Source organism: Orcinus orca, chromosome 1, assembly GCF_937001465.1.
Source record: "Orcinus orca chromosome 1, mOrcOrc1.1, whole genome shotgun sequence".
Classification (NCBI taxonomy): domain Eukaryota; kingdom Metazoa; phylum Chordata; class Mammalia; order Artiodactyla; family Delphinidae; genus Orcinus; species Orcinus orca.
The window spans coordinates 102,942,465-102,965,558 of NC_064559.1; the positions used below are offsets into that span (position 1 = coordinate 102,942,465).

The window sequence follows — 23,094 nt, forward strand, 5'->3', positions numbered from 1 at the left end:
GGGTGGGGGGGCACGTGCAGCAACGAAGACCCAACACAGCCAAAAATAAATATGTAAAAAATAAATTTAAAAAAATTTTTAATTAAAAAAAAAGGTGGTTAAGAAATCTGCTCAAAATCACAGAGCTGGTACTTCGAGGAGCCAATAGTCAAAGGCAGTCTGTAGGACTTGTGAGACTGGGCTCTCAACACTATACCATGGACTTTGGGATCTGGGCACCAATTAGGCACCAATATTGTGACCACAGTGTTATTTCAATGCAATCCTTTCATGTACCTCATCTGAAAAGTTCTTATAATTAGGAATTTCATGGAGAAAATGAAGTGATTAGTTGAGGATTAATAAATTCATACTATAAAAAGAACTGCAAATAGTCTTCTATGAACTGCTTTAAGCACAGATATATATGAAATACTACCAGAGTATACTTTGCAAGTGTAACTGATGGCCTGGTTAGAAAAATGACAGAATGAGTTCAAGAGGCAGAATCTGGGAAATATGGGTTTAAATGGTTAAACACAAATTGAGAACAAAAAATACTTCAATTTCTCAAGGACTGCCACAGCAGAGCAGAAAAGTCATCCTGAAAAAAGCCAAAGACAGAAGATCTAGGTTCCAGACTAACACACTGGTTTGATAATCCACACTGTAGGATGCCAAGAAAAGATGTCTGATACAGCCCTGGAGGACTTTGCCTCAAGTTGTTAAGATATCCTAAAATGAGATAAATCCCTTGAAATGATGCTCTTAGAAATTGAGAAAATCTGGTCATACTTTAGGCAACACTGGTAAAACAAGTAGAAATGTTGGTGGGCCAAGAGTCCATCTCTACTTCAGCAAGATCACCATTGATGAGGAAATCTATGAGGTTAAAAGAGCATTATTCATCTCACGAAGTCACATTTAAGGACTTTGGAGCCTTCGGTCTCAGTGATTCTGGACATACAGTAATTTAGAGTCTGAATGACTGCTTTTAACTTTTGCTGTAAGCAGAAATTATAAATAATATGCCAGAGTGGTTCTGATGTTCACCTTCTGAACCCATCAGTCCCCAAACTATTAGACTTCTGGCCCTATAGCTAAGCCGCATACATTATTCCGGGCCCTCCCCCAACTACACCTGGGTGATAGGGGTGTGATGTAGTCAGTATCTGGAGCTGGGCTACACCAATAGTCACGGAGATTATTAGCCAAACATGTGCCTAATCCACAGAGTGTAGGTGGTGAATTATGAGTAACCAGAAGATTTGCAAGGGGGAACCAATGTCCAAGTTGATAAAAAAGTGGGTGCAGAGCAGTTAGAGGGGTCTTCAGGTACTGGAAGTTCAGTGAGATCCCTCATCACCCAGAACAAGTACTGACCTTCAGCAGGAGGAATTTAAGAATGGAAGTTCCCCAAAGTTCAGGAATCAACATCAGGTCACCTGTTCTACTACTCTGGCTTTGATCCCTCTCAGTAGTGATAACTAGGTCTCTGCTTAGCTCCTGGTCCTTGAGTGTCCCATGTTAGGAGCTCTTCTTTATTTTTCTGCCTTCCCTACTTCCAAAATTAAAATCCTGCTACCCGTGAACTGATATTGTTGATACCAACTCCCCATCACCTCTCCATCTAAATCTCCTATTCCTGGCTTCTCAATCATTGAGTTTTGTCCACCTGTCAGACCCTACTTTACTGAGGCTGCCCCTCCCTAACCTGTCTGCCTACACCAGCTATTGCCAGCCCCTCCCTAACCTGTCTGCCTACACCAGCTGTTGCCAAAACTCTAACCTATTGCCTCTTGTTTTTTACCCCTCCCTCAACCTCTGTGTCCAATGCATTGTCAAGCTCTAATTCTGAAATGTCTCTTCTCTTCAATCCCACTGCCAACACCTTAGTTTGGTACCTCATTATCTCCCCTCTTTTTTCAAACTGGCTGCACCCTTGCCTGTATCAAATTCAATTCACCATCCATACTCCTACAGTTATTCTTACTAAATAAAAATCTGATTCTGTCACTTTTCTACTTAAAATTCTACTTAAAAATTCTACTTAAAAAAATTCAGTTGTTCTCCAATGTAAATAAGATAACATCACATGACTTAGCATGGCTTTTGAAACCTTTCCATATGGCCTTTCAGGTCAATCTTCCCATGTTCTGTCCCACAAAATCCAATAAATGCAATCTTTAAAACTCAGCTCAGATATCATCTCCTTTGCAACTCTCTAAAGGAGAATGAGCTAAAATAAACAAGAGGGACTACATCAAACTAGAACTTCAAATAATACATTGAAAAGGCAACCTACAAGTTGGGGGGAAATATTTACAAATCATATATCTGCTAATGGGTTAATGTAAAAATATAAAAAGAACTCACACAACTCAACAGCAAAAAAGCAAATAATCCAATTTAAAAGTGGGCAAAGGATCTGAATAGATATTTTTCCCCAAAAGACATACAAATAGCCAATAGGTACACGAAAAGGTGCTCAGCATCACTAATAAACAAAGAAATGCAAAGCAAAACCATGATATCACCTCACACCTGTTAGGATGGCTATTATGAAAAAGACAGGAGATAAGTTTTGAGGATGTGGAGAAAAGGCAACACTTATACACTGTTGGTAGGAATATAAATTGATAGAGCCACCGTGGAAAACATTATGGAGGTTCCTCAAAAAACTAAAAATAGAACTACCATATAATCCAGCAATCCCACTCTTGGGTATTTAACTGAAGTATCAGTATCTCGAAGAGATATTCTCATATTCATTGCAGCATTATTCACAATACCAAGATATAAAAACAACTTAAATGTTCTTCAACATATGAATGGATAAAGAAAATTTGATATAAAATATATATATTTATACATAATATATATAATGGAATATTTTTCAGCCATAAAAAAAGGAAATCCTGCCATTAGTAATAACACAGATGAAGCAAAGGACATTACACTAAGTGAAATAAGAAAGACAAATACTGTAAAGCATCACTTATATGTGGAATCTAAAAAAAGTTGAGTTCATGGAAACAGAGAACAGAATGGTGGCTGCCAGGAGCTGGAAAGTAGGGGAAATAGGGAAAATGGGGAGACGTAGGTCAAAGCATAGAGACTCTCAGATGTGAGAAGAATAAGTCCTGAGGATCTAATGTGCAGCATGGTGACTATAGTTAATATGGTATTGTACAATTGAAACCTGCTGAGAGTAGATCTTAGGTGTTCTCACCACAAAAAGAAAAGAGTTAACTATGTGAGGTGATACATGTGTTAATTATCTTGATCTTGGTATTCACTCCACAGTATATATTTATATCAGATCAACACACCGTACCCTGAATATATACAATTATATTTGTCAATTATTCCTCAATAAGGTTTGGGGAAAAGTTAAAAAGTGGAAGAAAATGAACTGCTTCCTCATTTGTCTTTCCATTATGGTTTATAAATACCTTCACCATAACATATATCACATTGTATATATATCTGTTTTCTTCATTAGATTATGAACCCTTTGAGGACAGGGAGCATGACTTCTTCACTGATGACCCCATGACAGGTATGATGACTGGTAGGTAGTCAGCTGGTAACAGATGTTTGTTGAATGACTGAATGATCCCTGAATACTGTGATCTGTTCTTCATCTGAACTTCCCTCTGACACCTGCAGAAATTGTCCCTCCAGAATACACTCTATCTTCTGTCTATAATATCCCTATATATAAAGGGAGCATGTAAGAAGGGCAGTAGGAGCTTATTCCAAGTTCTAGCCTCTCCCGATCTTCCACATTCTCCTGTAATTACTGGCGTATGCTAGACCCCATCTGAACAGGTGATATTGGCGAAGTCTGGTCATAATGGCTATAATGTCTCTGTCCTAGCTTGCTCCTGGATTCTTTTTTTCCAGTTTCCTAATGCTGCACCACCCTGTTATCAAAACTCAATTTCTATGGAACATGGAAAGGGGACTAGTCAATCCTTTAGTGCTGATACTAGTCTTTGCCGATGTGACCACTCTGAAGATCTCATAATCTCTCTGTTCATAACCATTCAAAAATTAAGTCATGAAGGCTTTTTCTTTAACTACAACGAGATGATCAGTTTCATTTGTATCATCTCTTCTATTATTTTTTTCTCTTCTTACTTTGTCCCTAATTGTTAGAGAAAACTTTCATATAACACAGTACTGCATAGATGCTACTCCCATCTCACCCTAGAAAGCTTCTGGCCATCTCTGCATTGTACTTGAGGGGTGTAATAAATCACCATGATTTTTTGAAAAGTAACATCTTACTGATGTAAGTGCTCCTGGGAAACATTTCCCCACTATTCAAAAGACATGTCTTTAATCATTGTTTTCTCTGTGACCGTCTCTCTCACACATATTCTCATTTTTGTGTGTTTGTGTGTGTGTGACTCTTGCATCTGCATTAGCTGGAATGATGTGTTACACACACACACACACACACACACACACACACACACACACACACACACACACACACACAAGATTAAAGTAAGAAGAACCTGAGGTCACTATTGGGAACTTGAAATTTTTCCTTGGGCTCAACATTACTTTCTTTTACTATTGTCTTGGTAAATACAAGCTATGAGTAAAGGTGGAGATACTGCTCCACCACTGGATAGCTAAGCAGGAACATCAGCTACAACTACACCAAGGAATTCAAGAGAATATTCAACCTGGAAAGACTCCACCTCCAAAACAGCACCTCCCAGGAAATGACTACAACTCCTGTAGGAAATCATTTAACCACAAATTCCAACTCCCCTTCACTCCTACAGCCTCAGTCACACATCTCAAAGGGCTGTTCCCTTGAATTGTGACAACCTGACCCACATAAGGAGCCCAGAGGCCATATGGCAGCATAATGCCTTTCTAGCCCATTGGATAGGAAAAGGGAGGGAAAACCACTAATGAATAATTGCAATTGAAATCCTATAATTTCTGATTTGTCAATAACTCTGACATTTGGGGCATTTTCTTCATCCCATAACAAATCCTTGTAGCTACAAGATGTAACTGTGGACACCTAAAATGCCTCTGAAACCATTTCATTGTCTGGTAACGGCAAGGCAAAGGATAAGTTCTCTCTGAGGATAGAGAAGATGCCCCACATCCCAGAGTTTACTATTCCATGGTCAGTAATCTTAAGGGTTTAGGGGGGAAATCCTTTGGTATTTAAAGGTAAAAGCTAATATGCAAGAGGGATCAGGTCTGTTTGCAGGAAGTGGAATATGAAAACATACCCCATGTATATATAGGGTACAGTGGAAATTCCACTATAAAGTGGAATTGATAGTCCTGTTACCCCTGCAGTTAGTAAACTGCACTGATCAAATAGCCGTATGAGCTGAGTTTAATCAAGTCAGGCAAAGAAATTTACTTGAATCATAGAATCACAGCTCTCAGGTGGAAAGAGGGATTTATCAGACATCCCCCCAGTGCTCCTCTACTTAATGACCCTCCAAAATATCCCTGTCTCATGCTCATCTCCCAGTAACAGATGTAACCTGGTGCAACACAAAGTGCATTTGGAGTGAAAAATCTGAGTTGGAGGCCAGGTCTTGAATTGCTGATTAATCAGCCATGCAACATTTGACCTCCTGGTCGTCACCCACAATGTGAGGAGCCTAGGCTAACTGACTGCCAGCAGCTCATCCAATTCCACATTCTCTACGCAGTCACGGAGAAACATCTCCAAAGATAATTCTTTTCATGTTTGGACAATTCTGACTATTAAAATGTTCTTACTTATACTAAGCCAAAATACGCTTCCCTACAGTTTCTACCTATTTATCTGAGTTTTTATACAACCCAAGCATAATAAGAGCTTCTCGTATCATTGAAAACAGATATTCTTCTCCCACCATCTGCTTCTCACTCGGTTCCCTTTACGACCTATCTAGCCAATCACCCTATTTACTTGACTCAGAACACATAACAATTTGACAACATCCCTATTGAGAAGCGGGTGTCAGAACTGAATTAAAAAGCTACAGAAACAATCTGACAAGTGCTGAGTGAAGAACACCATCACTTATTTTGTTCTAATTAATGTGCTCTTTTAATGCAGTCTGAAATAGCATTACCTTTTGGGCTACTACATCACACTGCCACTACCACAATACCCCTTCTTTTACTCATGGCTTCTACCCTGTCCTTGGGAAGTTTAATTTAGAACCAAAGTCAGAATCTTACTTTTACTTCAGTAAGATTCACTTTTATTAAATTTGAGCTATTTGTGTGACATGCTAAAATCTCCTTGGATCTTCAGTCTATCCTAAAAATATTTGCCATCTGCCCATATTTTCTTTTGTTTTTCTTTTTTTCTGGCTGCACCGTGCAGGATCTTAGTTCCCCGACAAGGGAAGGAACCTGAACGGTTCCTGCATTGGAACCGTGGGGTCTTAACCACTGGGCCACTAGGGAAGTCCCTCTGCCCACATTTTCATGCAAGTTATTGGTTGGAATATAATGATCATAACATGGTCAAGAAAACAATCCTGGAGCAGACTACTAGGACTGCCCTCTATATTGATAGGAACCTGTAAGATTTGTGTCTTCTGGGCATGAAACATCAGATCCCAGATTACCCCATCCTTGCCACTCTCTAGACTCCACTTTTCTCAGCTCACTCACACTGCTGGCCCTGCAAACGATTTCCACAGTTAAGGTCACCCAGGACGTAGGGCACTTTGAGAGAAACCAGTTTAAATTACCAAAAATATAAATAAAGCTAAGAAAAAAAGTTCACACCCAAAGCAATGTGGTGTACTGGAAGTAATGTGGGAGTTGGAGTGAGAATGACCTGGGACTGAATCTTTGGTCTGTACCTTACTCGCTGGGTAACCTTGTGCACCCCATCATTATCAGTTTCCTCATCTCAAAATTACGGGTAATAACAATGCCCTCACAGGGTTGTTCTGAGGGTTAGAAGAAATACGTGCAGAATCTTAGCACATTCTTGGCACATGATGGGCATGCAATATAGATTACTACCATTATTATAGCCTGGTAAGAGAGAGACAATAACAATAACTCCTGGCACAAAAAGACAATTAAACCCAGGAAGAAAAGAGGAGAAAATGAAGACCTGTGTTCTGTGGATGTTAACTAATGTTCCACAAAAGAAAAGAAAGAACTGGTGGTCTCTTAAGGTTAAAAACGAGGGCATTAAACAAAGTTTTTAAAATTCAGGCATATGAATACCTCACTGACTCTAAAACAAGATCACCTCTCCACCCACCCCCACCCCCACAACCATCCCACCCTTGCATTTATTTGATCATGTCTCAGGAACTATTACAGGGCCCAAGAACACAAAAGATGATTCAAGACCCAGTCAATACCAGGGTGAGAAGAAACACAAAATGGGGCACTGGGCACTACAGACACATAAGTAAATAATTAAAATAAAATATCACCAGTGCTATAAGAGAGATGAATACAGAGTATGTGTGGGAACAGCGATCCATCTGGAGATGTAAGGTAAGGCTTTATGAAGGACGTGGTGATTCTGGAGGATCTTAAAGGATAAAGAGAAGCTAAGGTTGAGGGACTCCCCCAGGTAGTAAGGACAGCATGTAGAGAATCTGAACAGTGGTGGACCATTAAAATAACATGCGAGGAATGTGGATCAGGCTAGAGTGACTTTCCCATAAAATACAGGTGATAAGAGAAGCAGCTAAAAAGATACAAATTCATTCCTACTGTGAAGGGGCTTATATGTCAAGTAAAGAAATTTGGAATTTTCCAGGCAAGCAGGAGTCACCAGAAGGAATGATATGATAAGAGTAAAAGATGAATCAGGCAGACTAATAATGGAGGGGCTAGTTAGGACACTTTTTATTAATGTCCAATCCAAAGATGGTGAGGTCTAGAACTAAAATTGCTGCACTAGATATAGAGAACAGGCCTGCATATTAAGAATACTGGTCTAGGTAAAAGTGACATGTCATGACATTCGCATGAGGGCTAAAGACAGGGAGAAATGGAAAATGACTTTGCGGGGTTTTAGACACTCAGTGGATGGAGATGTCATTGACCAATATGTGGACCTCTGGAGGATGGTATATTTTGGTATAAGGCACGATAATGAATTCAGTTTTGAACAGTATGGACTGAACTAATTAGGGGACATCCAAATGGAAACGTAATCTGTTCAACATACAGTCTGGAAATTAAGAGAGAGGCCAAAGATAGGTGTCTCCTGTATATTTACGAGGTTAATGAGAAAACCCACAGTTTAACCCACAGGAAGAGTAAATAGAGCATGTCTCTGATACCCCAATGTAATAAACTTGAAAATAAGAGTAATGATTCTTGCCCAATAAGTTCATGCCAGCTCAGAGTGATCACTGCTTCTAACTCAAGAGCCCACTTTCTTGTTCTCTTTTGGAAAGTCAAAATTAAATTTGCCTACCTTCTCTGAATTGCATACTCTGTAGAAGATCAACATTCATCATGGCAAGTTCTCTCAGGATTCAGAGATGGAATTCATAGATATAAAGGGACATGCAGGTAGGTGCTTGTGATGTTTGCTTAAATATAAATTGAATTTAAGTTTTTCAGAAATGTATATTCTACGCCTCTAGAGACAAGGATAAGGAAGTACATTTATCAATAGATAGTTATCAACCACCCACCATTCAAAGCAGGGGTAACAACAACCACAACAAAACCTAGAAGGTGTGGACCCTGCACACTAAGAACCCACGCTAGCCAAAGTGTACCTTCCATAAAATCTCCAGTATATGAGAATAATGTAAAGCTAAATTTGGAACTTGGCAAGACAAGTACAGATGAGGACATGAAGAAGTTGGGAAGCAAACACATTGCTAGAGAAATAATAGAGGTGGAGATATGGGTGGATCTGGGTTTGGTTAGGAATGAATCAGACCAACCTACAGAAGATGGCTCCTCCCTGGATGGACCTGCTATAAAAAGGCCACTATCCCAGACTTCAGCACACAGCAAGCTCCTTCAGGCTACATTCTACTTGCTCTTCTGGTGAAGGAAGGAAGTAAGAGGAAATACATCTAACCTTGTCTACTTGCTCTTAAGTAAGGTGGAGATCTGGATGTATGTGTGGTCTGAGGCCACAAGTTCTGGATGTTTGGGGTTCTTTATTTTTAGTGGCAACGTTACTAAAAGTTTATTTTGACATAGAAGGAAAATGAGGGCATAACTTTGCTTTCTGCAAGGCTACTCTCTTAATACCGCTGGATTATCTATTTATCCATTCACTGAACAAATATATATTAACTACCTTCTATTTGCCCAGTGCTGCTCTTGGCTGATTATGTGGCAGTGGACAACGTAAACTCCCTACTCCTGGGAGCTTACATTTAGTAGGGGGAGACTTTCAGTAACAATAAATGAATAAAAATTTCAAATAGTGATAAGAACAATGAAGAAAATAAGAGAGTGATATAGTAAAGTTAGGAGGAGAGTACTTTAGATTGAAGGGCTAGAAAATGCCCCTCGGGGAATTATCTTTTGAGCAGGGATCTTAATGACAGAGGAAACCAGTCAAGGCAAATGAGAGGATTCTAAAGCAGGAGTAAACTTGCTTTAAAGGACAAAAAGAAGCTAGTGTGCCTAGAGCATGTTTAACAGGAGGAACAGTGGTATATGGTGATGTCACAGAGCTAGACAGGGGTAGACCATGTAAACAGGGGCACAGTAGAGTTTGTACATCATTTTAAGTATATGAGAAGCCACTGGAGAGTACTAAGCAGGAGGAGTAAAAAGATCATTCTGAGCTGCTATGTGGAAAATAGGATAATAGGCAATGGTGGGAGCAGGGAGATGGACTGCAGTTTAGATGAGAGATGACAGCGTAATAGAAATAGTGAGAATTTTTTTCCCCACGTCTTTACTGGAGTATAATTGCTTTACAATGTTGTGTTAGTTTCTGCTGTACAACAAAGTGAATCAGCTATATGTATCCATATATCCCCATATCCCCTCCCTCTTGTGCCTCCCTAATGGAATATTACTCAGCCATAAAAAGTAACAAACCTAAGTTATTTGTAGTGAGGTGGATGGACCTAGAATCTGTCATAAAGAATGCAGTAAGTTAGGGGGCTTCCCTGGTGGCGCAGTGGTTGAGAGTCTGCCTGCCGATGCAGGCGACATGGGTTCGTGCCCCAGTCCGGGAAGATCCCACATGCCGCGGAGCAGCTGGGCCCGTGAGCCATGGCCGCTGAGCCTGCGCATCCGGAGCCTGTGCTCCGCAACGGGAGAGGCCACAACAGTGAGAGGCCCGCGTACCGAAAAAAAAAAAACAAAAGAATGCAGTAAGTCAGAAAGAGAAAAACAAATACCATCTGCTGACGCATATATACAGAATCTAAAAAAGCGGTACTGATGAACCTAGTGGCAGGGCAGGAATAAAGACACAGACGTAAAGAATGGGCTTGAGGACATGGAGGGTAAGGGTAAGGTGGGACGAAGTGAGAGAGTGGCATTGACATATATACACTACCAAATGTAAAATGGATGGCTAGTGGGAAGTTGTTGCATAGCACACGGAGATCAGCTCGATGATTTGTGCCGACCTAGAGAAATAATTCTTTGCTCAAACCAAAATCTAGAAGTTATGCAGGATTCCAATCTTTCCTTTACACCACACTGATTCATCACCCTGACCAACCAACTCTGACTATAAGACGTGCCAATCCATCTTTCTCCCTGTCCACCACTACCATCCTAGTCGAGGCTATCCTTCACTCCCACCTCTATTATATGAAAATACCACAATTTATTTATTGTTTTTATTGATAGATATTTGGGTTGTTTCCATTTGGGGAGGTATTATAAATAATGGAGCTATGAACATTTTTGTACATGATTTTTGGTTACAAATGTGTATATATTTCTACTGGGAACATTCCTAGGAGTAAATTACTGGTTTTAGGTATTACCAAACAATTTTTGAAAGTACTTCTGCCAGTTTATGTTCCGTCTAGCTGTGTATGAAAGATCCGGTTTCTCCATATTCTCACCAATATTTGGAATTAGGATTCTTTTTCCCTTTTGTCTATTTTGTCATTTTGGTGGGGGTACTACTGTCTCACACTGTAATTTTAACTTGTATTACCCTGATGATTAACAAGGTTAACTTTTTGTGTTTATTAGCCATTTCGATATCCTCTGCTCTCTACCCATTTTTTTATTGGGTTGTCTGTATTTTTTGTACTGATTTATAGGAGTTATTTTTATATTCAGGATAGAGTTCAGGATAGAGTCCTTTATTTTTTATATTCAGGATAGAGTCCTTTATTGGTTAAATGTGTTGCATATATCCTCCCACTCAATGGCTTTCCTTCTCTCCTTTAATAGAGTCTTTGAATAAACAGACATTCCTATTTTTAATGCAGTCCAATTAATCCATCTTTTTATCATTAATATTTTTTGAGTTCTATTTAAGAAGTATTACTCTACCCCAAGTTCTTGAAGATATTCTCCTATGTTGTCTCCTTTATCTTTTTATACGTAAAATCCACCTGGGAACAAATTCATTTTTCCATATGGGAATTCAATTAACACAGCATCATGTATTCAAAAGACCATCCTTTCCCTGACAACTCTCACCACAATCTTTTTCATAAATTAAATGTGCATAATGATATAGGTCTGATTTTGGACTCTTACCTTTCATTTATCCATTTGCTTGGCATTGTACTGATGTCACGCTGTCTTCTTTTATAATGTACTTTGACATCCGGTATGTCCACAAACTTGGTTTTCTTCAATGTTGTCCTGGCTAATCCTGGACCCCCATATTTTAATATAAATTTTAGACCCTGTAGAAAATTTTTCTATATACAGAAGACACATCATTCTCAGTAATGACAGTTTTGTTACTTCCTTTCCAATTATTCTGTTTTTCATCCTTTGTCTTAACTGTTGCTCTGGCTAGGACCTTCAATACAATGTTGAATAGGATATTAGCAGGTGTACTGATCTCATCCCCAAACTCAGAGAGAAAAGTTTTCAGCATTTAATCATTAAGTATGATGTTTGCTATAGCATCTTCATAGATATAATTGATATCTTTTATTTATAAAGAAAAATTAATATTGGATTTTATCAAATGTGTTTTTGCATCTGTTGAGAGGTTCATAGAATTTTTCCTCAGTATTCTATCAGAGTAGTTAATCAGTTCTCAAATGTTAAACCAAACTTGAATTTTTGGATTAAAATTTTCTTAAGTATGATGTATATTCTTTTTGTACAACACTGGATTCAGTTTATTATCTTCTTTCAGATTTTTGCATCTATATTTATGAAGGAAATTGTCTTGAAAATTGTTTCTTGTAATATTCTTGTCAGGTTATGGGTACTGAGGTTATGCTGGATTCATAAAATGAGTGTTCCCTCTTTTCCATTTCCCTCAATCTGTGTGATGTTAGGGTTATTTATTTCTTACACATTAAATAAAATTCACTAGTAAAGCCATCTGATTTGTAGTCACCCCTCCCCCCAACATGGAATATGTATTCATTTAAGATTTAATTTCTTTTTTTAAAAAGATTTAATTTCTTTAATAGATATAGGAATATTTAGGTTTTCTATTTCTTGTTTTCATTTGCATAAGCATTTTTCTAGAAATGTGTCTATTTCATTTAAATTTTCAAAAATTTTGGTTAATGTTTTTTATAATATGCACTTACCTTTCTAATATCTGTAAAATCTAAAGCAATGTCCCCTTTTATTTTCCTGATATTGGTTACTTATGCCTTTCTCCTCTTTTCTTAATTTTTCAGGGTTTCTCAGTTTTATTAATTTTTCAAAAATCTTGGCTTTTGGGCTTCCCTGGTGGCGCAGTTGTTGAGAGTCCTTCTGCTGATGCAGGGGACGTGGGTTCGTGCCCCGGTCCGGGAAGATACCACATGCCGCGGAGCGGCTGGGCCCGCGAGCCGTGGCCGCTGAGCCTGCGCGTCCGGAGCCTGTGCTCTGCAACGGGAGAGACCACAACAGTGAGAGGCCCGCGTACCGTTAAAAAAAAAAAAAAAAAAAAAAATCTTGGCTTTTTGGTTCCCTAAATTTGTTTTCTATTTCATTAATAACAGTTCTTACCTTTATTATTTCCTTTAGTATACTTTCTTTGGGCAGAATTTGTTGTTTTTCAAACTTCTTGAGGTGTATGGTTAGGTTATTGATTTTTCAGCCTTTCTTCTTTTTTAATATATGTATTTAAGCTATAAATTTTTCTTTAGGCATGGAATGAATGTATCCCACAAGTTTTGCTATTTCATATTTTTCTCATTTTCATTTAGTTCAAAATATTTTCTAATTTCCATTGTAATTTATTCTATAACCTATTTGTTATTTAGAAGTTAGTGCTTAATTTCCAAACATTGGACATTTTTGTAGGTTTCTTTCTATCATTGAAATCTAGCTTCATTCCGCTGTGGTACAAAACAAATTCTGCATGATTTCAATCCTTTAAAATTTGTTGAAACTTGCATTATGACCAGCATATAGTAAATTTTTTAAAGTCTCATATTCATTTCAGTAGGATGTGTATGCTAGATTTGTTAGATGCAATGTTCAATACATATTAGTTAAAGTTTTATGAATAATTTTGTGGAGCTCTCCTACATCCTTACAATATTTTTATTTACTTGTTCTATCAGTTGCTGAGAGAAGTGTTTTACCCATTATAATTATAGATTTGTCAATTTGTCCTTATAATTCTGTCATTTTTTTGTATTATGAAGCTATGTTATTAAGTACATATCAATTTAGATTTTTATATCTTCCTCATGAACTAATCATTTATTGTTATGAAGTATTCTTCTAGTTATACTTTTTGTCTTAAAGTCTACTCTACAGATATTAATATAGCAACAACAGCTTTCCTTCAGTATTTGAATAATGTATCCTTTTCCCATCATATATCATATTTAAGTGTGTCTCTTGTAGGCATCATGTACTTGTTTTCTTTCAATCTAGTCTGACAATCTTTGTTTTTAAATTACAGTATTTAGTCCACTCATACTATTATTACTGTTTAAATCTACCATATTACTACTTGGTTTCTATTATCCCACCGGTTCTATATTTCTTTTTCTCTTCTTGACTTTTTTGAATGAATTACATATTTGTCAGTTAATTTTTGTCATATTGGCTTATTAATTATACATTCTTTTACTATTGTTTTCCTGCTTACCCTAGGGATTACAACACCTATCCTTGACTTATTAGAATATATTATAAAAACTACTTTAACACTACTCAAACAATTCAAGTATCCTATAGTACTTGAACTCAATTTACCCCCTCCAGCCTTATGTGCTATTGTTATGCATGACCATAAATCCTAAAAAATATACTATTGTTGTTGTTTTCAATCAATACCCATTTAGATTTCCCCACACACTTACTCTGTTGACATTTCTTCATTCTTTCCTGCCTCTCTGTGCTTCCAACTAGGATCATTCCTTACTATTTCCTTTACGGATCTGCTGGTGATTGGTTTTGTTTTTGTTTGCCTGAAAATATCCTTAGTTAAGCTTTCTTCTTCTTTTATACTTTCACTGAGTATAGAATTCTAGTACAGAACTTACTTTCCTACAGAAAGATGAGGAAAACATTTGTCTCCTGGCTTCCATTATTTCTTTTGAAAAGTCAGCTGTCGGTCTTACAGTTGCTCCTTTGAAGATAATGTGTTTTTTCTCTGGCTGCTTTTAAGATTTCCTCATTGTCTTAAGTGTTCAGAAGGTTTTTACTATGTGTCTAGGCATGGTTTTCTTTTATATACCCTGCTTAGAGTTGATAATAGTTTTTGATTCTGTGGCTTGATATCTTTCATCAGTTTTTTTAAAACTGCAGTTACTTAACCCCCCAAATTACTGTACTTCCCTTCCAGTCTGAATGTAGGCTTCAATAAATTGTCACAATTTTGGTAGCATTATGACACCTTCACACACACACACACACACACACACACACACACACACACCAGCTTTCTAGTTGTTTTTTGTTTTTGTTTTTTTGTTTTTTTACATCTTTATTGGAGTATAATTGCTTTACAATGGTGTGTTGGTTTCTACTTTATAACAAAGTGAACTAGTTATACATATACATATGTTCCCATCTCTTCCCTCTTGCGTCTCCCTCCCTCCCACCCTCCCTATCCCACCCCTCCAGGCTGTCACAAAGCACCGAGCTAATCTGCCTGTGCTATGCAGCTGCTTCCCACTAGCTATCTACCTTACGTTTGGTAGTGTATATATGTCCATGCCTCTCTCGTGCTTTGTCACAGCTTACCCTTCCCCCTCCCCATATCCTCAAGTCCATTCTCTAGTAGGTCTGTGTCTTTATTCCTGTCTTACCCCAAGGTTCTTCATGACATTTTTTTTTCTTAAATTCCATATATATGTGTTAGCATATGGTATTTGTCTTTCTCTTTCTGACTTACTTCAGTCTATATGACAGACTCTAGGTCTATCCACCTCATTACAAATAGCTCAATTTCGTTTCTTTTTATGGCTGAGTAATATTCCATTGTATATATGCCACATCTTCTTTATCCATTCATCCGATGATGGGCACTTACGTTGCTTCCATCTCCGGGCTATTGTAAATAGAGCTGCAATGAACATTTTGGTACATGACTCTTTTTGAATTATGGTTTTCTCAGGGTATATGCCCAGTAGTGGGATTGCTGGGTCATATGGAAGTTCTATTTGTAGTTTTCTAAGGAACCTCCATACTGTTCTCCATAGTGGCTGTACCAATTCACATTCCCACCAGCAGTGCAAGAGTGTTCCCTTTTCTCCACACCCTCTCCAGCATTTATTCTTTCTAGATTTTTTGATGATGGCCATTCTGACTGATGCGAGATGATATCTCATTGTAGTTTTGATTTGCATTTCTATAATGATTAATGATGTTGAGCAGTCTTTCATGTGTTTGTTGGCAGTCTGTATACCTTCTTTGGAGAAATGTCTATTTAGGTCTTCTGCCCATTTTTGGATTGGGTTGTTTGTTTTTTTGTTATTGAGCTGTATGAGCTGCTTATAAATTTTGGAGATTAATCCTTTGTCAGTTGCTTCATTTGCAAATATTTTCTTCCATTCTGAGGGTTGTCTTTTGGTCTTGTTTATGGTTTCCTTTGCTGTGCAAAAGCTTTTAAGTTTCATTAAGTCCCATTTATTTTTGTTTTTATTTCCATTTCTCTAGGAGGTGGGTCAAAAAGGATCTTGCTGTGACTTATGTAATAGAGTGTGCTGCCTATGTTTTCCTCTAAGAGTTTGATAGTTTCTGGCCTTGCATTTAGGTCTTTAATCCATTTTGAGCTTATTTTTGTGTATGGTGTTAGGGAGTGATCTAATCTCATACTTTTACAGGTACCTGTCCATTTTTCCCAGCACCACTTATTGAAGAGGCTGTCCTTTCTCCACTGTACATTCCTGCCTCCTTTATCAAAGATAAGGTGACCATATGTGCGTGGGTTTACCTCTGGGCCTTCTATCCTGTTCCATTGATCTATCTTTCTGTTTTTGTGCCAGTACCATACTGTCTTGATTACTGTAGCTTTGTAGTATAGTCTGAAGTCAGGGAGCCTGATTCCTCCAGCTCCGTTTTTCGTTCTCAAGATTGCTTTGGCTATTCGGGGTCTTTTGTGTTTCCATACAAATTGTGAAATTTTTTGTTCTAGTTCTGTGAAAAATGCCAGTGGTAGTTTGATAGGGATTGCATTGAATCTATAGATTGCTTTGGGTAGTAGAGTCATTTTCACAATGTTGATTCTTCCAATCCAAGAACATGGTATATCTCTCCATCTATTTGTATCATCTTTAATTTCTTTCATCAGTGTCTTATAATTTTCTGCATACAGGCCTTTTGTCTCCTTAGGTAGGTTTATTCCTATTTTATTCTTTTTGTTGCAATGGTAAGTGGGAGTGTTTTCTTGATTTCACTTTCAGATTTTTCATCATTAGTGTATAGGAATGCCAGAGATTTCTGTGCATTAATTTTGTATCCTGCTACTTTACCAAATTCATTGATTAGCTCTAGTAGTTTTCTGGTAGCATCTTTAGGATTCTCTATGTATAGTATCATGTCATCTGCAAACAGTGACAGCTTTACTTCTTCTTTTCCGATTTGGATTCCTTTTATTTCCTTCTCTTCTCTGATTGCTGTGGCTAAAACTTCCAAAACTATGTTGAATAAGAGTGGTGAGAGTGGGCAACCTTGTCTTGTTCCTGATCTTAGTGGAAATGCTTTCAGTTTTTCACCACTGAGGACGATGTTGTCTGTGGGTTTGTCATATATGGCCTTTATTATGTTGAGGAAAGTTCCCTCTATGCCTACTTTCTGCAGGGTTTTTCTCATAAATGGGTGTTTAATTTTGTCAAAAGCTTTCTCTGCATCTATTGAGATGATCATATGGTTTTTCTCCTTCAATTCTTAAAGTAATCTTACTCTGAAACAACCTACTAAGCCATTCCACAAAGTGATCCCTTAAAAACTGAATTATACTAGATTACTCTGTTACCAAAAAAAAAAAATCATTTAGTGACTTCCCATCACTTAGAATAAAATGCACAAATATTACCCTCTTTGGAAGATCATCGTTTTCTGACCCCTTTCTGTAAATCTGAATTTAAGTTGTATCACTCCTGATTTGTTCTGGAGTTGTATTTTTTCTGTATCACTAACATTCCAAGTTGATTCCCATGTTGGGATTACTGCACTGTTCCTTTTACTTAAAATTCTTCAACTAGTCAACAAGGTTAGTTCCTTCTTATTTTTCCATTTTAAGCTCAAATATCCTCTTTACTGCAAAATCTTCTCTGATTAATCTAAAGTACATTCCCCATAATAACTCTATATAGCACCATTGTTATTTTAATGGTAATGTATATCACTCCTCAATATCTAATCACTTCATTCGTTTGTTTACTGTCTTCATAAGAATGGGCACCTCATTTATCTTATTAGTATATCCCCAAAGCATAAAATAGTACTTAATCCTGTGGTAGGTGTTCAATATTTGTTAAATAAATTAAGGTGTGAATGAAAGAGTGTAGAAATCAAGGTAACGTCATGCTTGGAGGTATCAATCTGGAAGTCATCAGATAGATAGTATCTGAAGTCAAGGGATCCAATGAGATTTCGAAGTGCATAGATACATGGACATGGGCCATGGGGATATCCAACATGTGGAGAGTAAGCAGATGAGAGGTTAGCAAAGAATACTGAGAAAGAGCAGCCAATAGATAAGAGGTATATCAGGAGAATGTAGTCTTGAGATCCAAGAAACAAACAAACAAAATTCCATGAATGGTTAGGGAAAGGTTAACTCTACTTTACACCACCAAGAGGTTGAGTAAGATGATGATGAGATGGAACCAAACACTGTATTTAGCAACCTGGAGATCATAGGTTATTTGACACAAATCAGTTTCAAGTGTTTTGGAGACAGAAAATTGAGAGAACTGGGTTAAAATGAATGGTAAACATAAAATGAGGGAAAGCACAGAAAACTCTTTGAAGACTCTTTGGTGAGAAAGTAAACAATTCATTAGGAGAGCTGGATGGGGTGGAACATCCTGGTTGAGGGAGAAATACTGTTCAAGGGAACAAACTTGTCTTCAAGATGATACAAACTCCAGCATGTTTTTGTTATGGGTCAAAATTAATTACTAGATAAGGCAATAGTATGGAGGTAGGAAAAGTGACCAGTTTCAGGGATATTTTTAAAGTACACTGAATAAAACATTGATGAATTAAATACAGGATGTGAGAAAAAGGAGAACCAAGACTAATTCCCAGGTTTGTGGCTTGAGCAATCAGCGAGATAGGGATAACTGGGGAGGAGAGGGTGTGGGGTAAAGTAGTTGGAAATGAAGACTTCTATCTTGAACATGGTAGGTTTAAGACCTCTCTTAGGCCCAAATAGAAATATTTGATAGGTATTTAGATATACACGTGTCAAGCTTAGAGAAGACTTTATAGCTGGACATATAAACTTGGGAGTTGTCAACCTATACATAGGATTTAAAATTATAGGGCTAGATGAGACCCCCTCCACCCCGTTCAAGGGAACATAAATAGAGAAAAGAAACTAAGGAGTCAATCTCAGGCACATCGACATTAGGGGCTGAAAGAGGAGACTAAGAGCAAATAGGCAGTGAGGTTAGAAGAGAAACAAGAGAGCACAGGGTCTCTGAAAGAGGATGTAGCCACCTGCATCAAATGCTGCTGATATGTCAAGCATATGTGAAATGAAAATGGATAGTTGGATGTAGTAAGATAAAGGACTTTTTTTTAATCTTCATAAGAGATTTAGTGGATTTTTTCAGAGAGAAAGATAATTTGAGTGAAAGAAAATAGGAAGTAAAGAAGAACTATAGGCATATCTTTTGAGGGATTTTGCTATAAAAGTGAAAAGATAAATCAGGTGGTTTCTAAAGGAAGATGTAGGATGGGAAGAGAGGATGTTAATAAGAGACACTTCAGCTAAATATATGCTGAAGGGAGTGATCCAGCATAGAAAAATAAATTGATGATGTAGGAGAAAAAGTGGACAACTGCAAAAGCAAATTGTTTGAATAGGCAAGAGAGTGAGGTCCGTTGCTGAAACAGAGGAGAGACACATAGTTTATCCACCAAAACAGTAGTGAAGGTTAAGGTATGTGGATACAAATGCAATAGGTTGGGTGAATAGATATTGGGAAAATGAAGTTATCTTCTAATGGCTCCCAAGTTTTCAGTGAAATAAAAAGCAAGGCCCTCTTCTGAGATAAAGGAAAGGAAGAAGCTGTTGGGGCTTTGCCAATGAGTACAAGAAAGAGTGGGACAAGAAACAGAGGGTGTATGCAAGGAGTAATGATGGAGATTAACTATAATGTCTAACCAAGGTAAAAAGAGAAGTGAGTACATAAAGCAGTGAAAAATGAGGTTAAAGAATTATTGAAGTATGGGTACAAGAGGAAGTCAGAGAGTAAATCCTTGAGAGTGAGATTTTGGAGACAGTGCCATTACAATTAAGTCCAGGTCTGAAATATCACCACAAATAACAGTAGCTGAAAAAAATCTTAAAATCTTAGGTGTGTTTTTGTAAAAAGCCTATAACCATATTTTTAATTCAACCTTTATAATCTGCCCTTTAACCAGAAAGTCTGACCTATTTTACATCTACTGTAACTAATGATAAAATTATATTTAATTCTACTCTTTTATATTTTCTGTTTATCCTGCCTTTTCTATGCTTTTTATTTTCTTTTCCCCTGGCTTCTATTGAATTGATCAAGGTTTTTTTATTCCCGTTTTTTCTTCTCTTAATGGTTTAGAAGTTATAAATTCTATCCTTCTAGTTCTTATCCATAAACTTATCAAAATACATATTTAACCATGTCAAAAATTAATCAGTACCTATTTCCTCTTACCAAACAATCTAAGGTCCATAAATGCTATAGATCTACTACAGTAATGCCTTTCATACTGTTATTTTCTATGGCTTCCAAATTCTCAGTGAAATAAAATCAAGGACATCTTCTGCCTGGTTTTATAAGTCCTAAAGTAGTCATTATAATGCTTTTATATAATAAATGCTTGTTTAGATTTGTTGACATGTTTAGTAATTCCTTTGTTCAATGAGATAAACTGAACATTCCTTAAATGCTATTCCTTAAATGGCAAAATGAAAGCTAGTCAACAAAATATTTTTTTTGTTTTGTTTTTTATTTTTTATTTTTATTGGAGTATAGTTGATTTATTACAATGTTGTGTTAGTTTGAGGTGTACATCAAAGTCAATCAGTTATACATATAAGTATAGCCACTCTTTTTTTTTTTTTTAGATTTTTTTTTCCCATATAGGCCATTACAGAGAATTGAGTGGAGTTCCGTGTGCTATACAGCAGGTTCTGACTAGTTATCTATTTTATATATAGTAGTGTGTACATGTCAGTCCCGATCTCCCAATTTATCCCCTCCCCCCTCTTATCCCCTGGTAGCCACAAGTTTGCTTTCTACATCCATGCCTCTACTTCTGTTTTGTAAGTAAGTTCAGTTATACCCTTTTTTTTATATTCCATATATAAGCAATATCATATGATATTTGTCTTTCTGTGTCTGACTTACTTGACTCAGTATGACAATCTCTAGGTCCACCCATGTTGCTGAAAATGCCATTATTTTGTTCTTTTTTATTGCTGAGTAATATTCCATTGTGTATATACACCACATCTTCTTTATCTATGCCTCTGTTGGTGGACATTTAGGTTGCTTCCATGTCCTGGCTACTGTAAACAGTTCTGCAATGAAAATATTTCTTATAATACTGAAAATTTATTAAAGCCATTTGATCCAATCAAACCTTTTTTATAATATTGAAAAGGTATTAAGCCATTCTATCCAATCAAAACCAAAAAAAAAAAAAAGTAAACTGAAAGGATGTTTGTTCATTGACTGTCTCAGCCATCTGACAAACTGGCTTGCAGAAAATAGTCTCTCAACATACATTTAGCAAATTAGCTTTTGGAGAACGGATTTTTAGCAAATTGGTATGAGTAAATTTTCCTGCTTCTGACGAGTAGCCTTTCTAAAATCCTGTTATGGACAATGGCCAGATCAGGAAAGGGTGTCTTATGTACAGCACACTAAGGTCTGTGAGAGTGTCTAAATCCTGCTGTGAATGAGTTCAAGGCCAAAATGTTGGCATTTTTTAGTAAGTAGTTCAGTCAAACTCTGTGTTAATATTCACCATGTAGATAATAGATAGAAGTTTTTCGTGGCCATCTTCCATTTTTAAAGCTGGACTACATAGGGAAAGATGTAGGTTTATAAATGTGGAAATTCATCACAATAACTGATATGACCTACAAAATAAAATAAATATAAGAAAAGTACATTTTAATTTTTTTCTAGGTTCACCTATACTTCCAAAAGATGTCTACTCTCCTGGAAAACATCACTGCCATCATCAAACTATTTCACGAATATTCAAAAACAGATAAGGAGACTGACACATTGAGTGCAAAAGAGCTGAAGGAACTTCTGGAAGCAGAGTTTCAGCCAATCCTGAAGGTAAAAGATATTTGCCAGCATTAAAGGGTGTATCATTTTTGTTCTGCATCAAACAATTTGTCAAAATATTACTGTGAAATCTTTATGAGTTGTTTCTTTTGGAAGAGGAACAAATGTAATCTTATTTCAAAACAGATATAATTTGTTCAAATTCTTTATATCTCTATATATACTACACACACACACACACACACTGTGAAAAAATATATATAAATATTTAGTGACAAATAAGTGAAAAACAGTTAGTTAATTCATTGTAATATTCCCCCTAATTTCAAGAATGTAAAGAGGGTACAACTAAAAGACAATTCAGTTAAGGAATTTATAAAATACTGACATTTGAAGAAGTAAAAAGAACTTGCCCCATCAAATTTTTTGTGTCACCATACTAGTGTTTAAGATTTATTTTTCATTTTTTATTTATTTATTTTTTTTGCGGTACGCAGTCCTCTCACTGTTGTGGCCTCTCCCATTGCGGAGCACAGGCTCCGGACACGCAGGCTCAGCGGCCATGGCTCACGGGCCGAGCCGCTCCGCGGCATGTGGGATCTTCCCGGACCGGGACACGAACCCGCGTCCCCTGCATCGGCAGGTAGACTCTCAACCACTGCGCCACCAGGGAAGCCCAAGATTTATTTTTTTTAGGACAGTACCAACAGCTCCCTGCTGAGTCAGGATAAGATAAATATTATTAAAGAAAAAATTAGGTTCTACTTTCCTGTACCAAGAATTCACATTCCCTAAGTTAACTTTAATTATTTAATTACCCATTTGAGTCAGTCTCATGGATTTTCCCTCTCTGTCTTCCTTGTATACAGAATCCAGATAACCCAGATACTGCTGATGTTTTCATGCATATCCTCGATGTAGATCACAACCATAAAATAGACTTTACAGAGTTTTTCCTGATGGTATTCAAGTTGGCTCAAGCATATTATTATACCCAGAGACCGAATTTCAAGACATTAGGGAAAAAGCAGAAAAAGAATAGATACCATTATGAAGATGATACAGAAGAAGAGGGTAAAGAAGAAAGAGA

At 37.1% G+C, this 23,094-nt stretch overlaps 1 protein-coding gene across 1 annotated transcript; it reads left to right on the forward strand.

The window, feature by feature from the left end:
• Positions 1–21,917: 21,917 nt before the first annotated feature.
• LOC125964727 (filaggrin-like) lies at positions 21,918–23,017 on the forward strand (the record flags this gene model as incomplete). Its single annotated transcript, XM_049711125.1, has 2 exons — positions 21,918–22,055; positions 22,874–23,017. Coding segments are annotated over exons 1-2 (282 nt in total), but the record flags the coding sequence as incomplete, so codon positions are not given.
• Between the last annotated feature and the right edge of the window lie 77 nt (positions 23,018–23,094).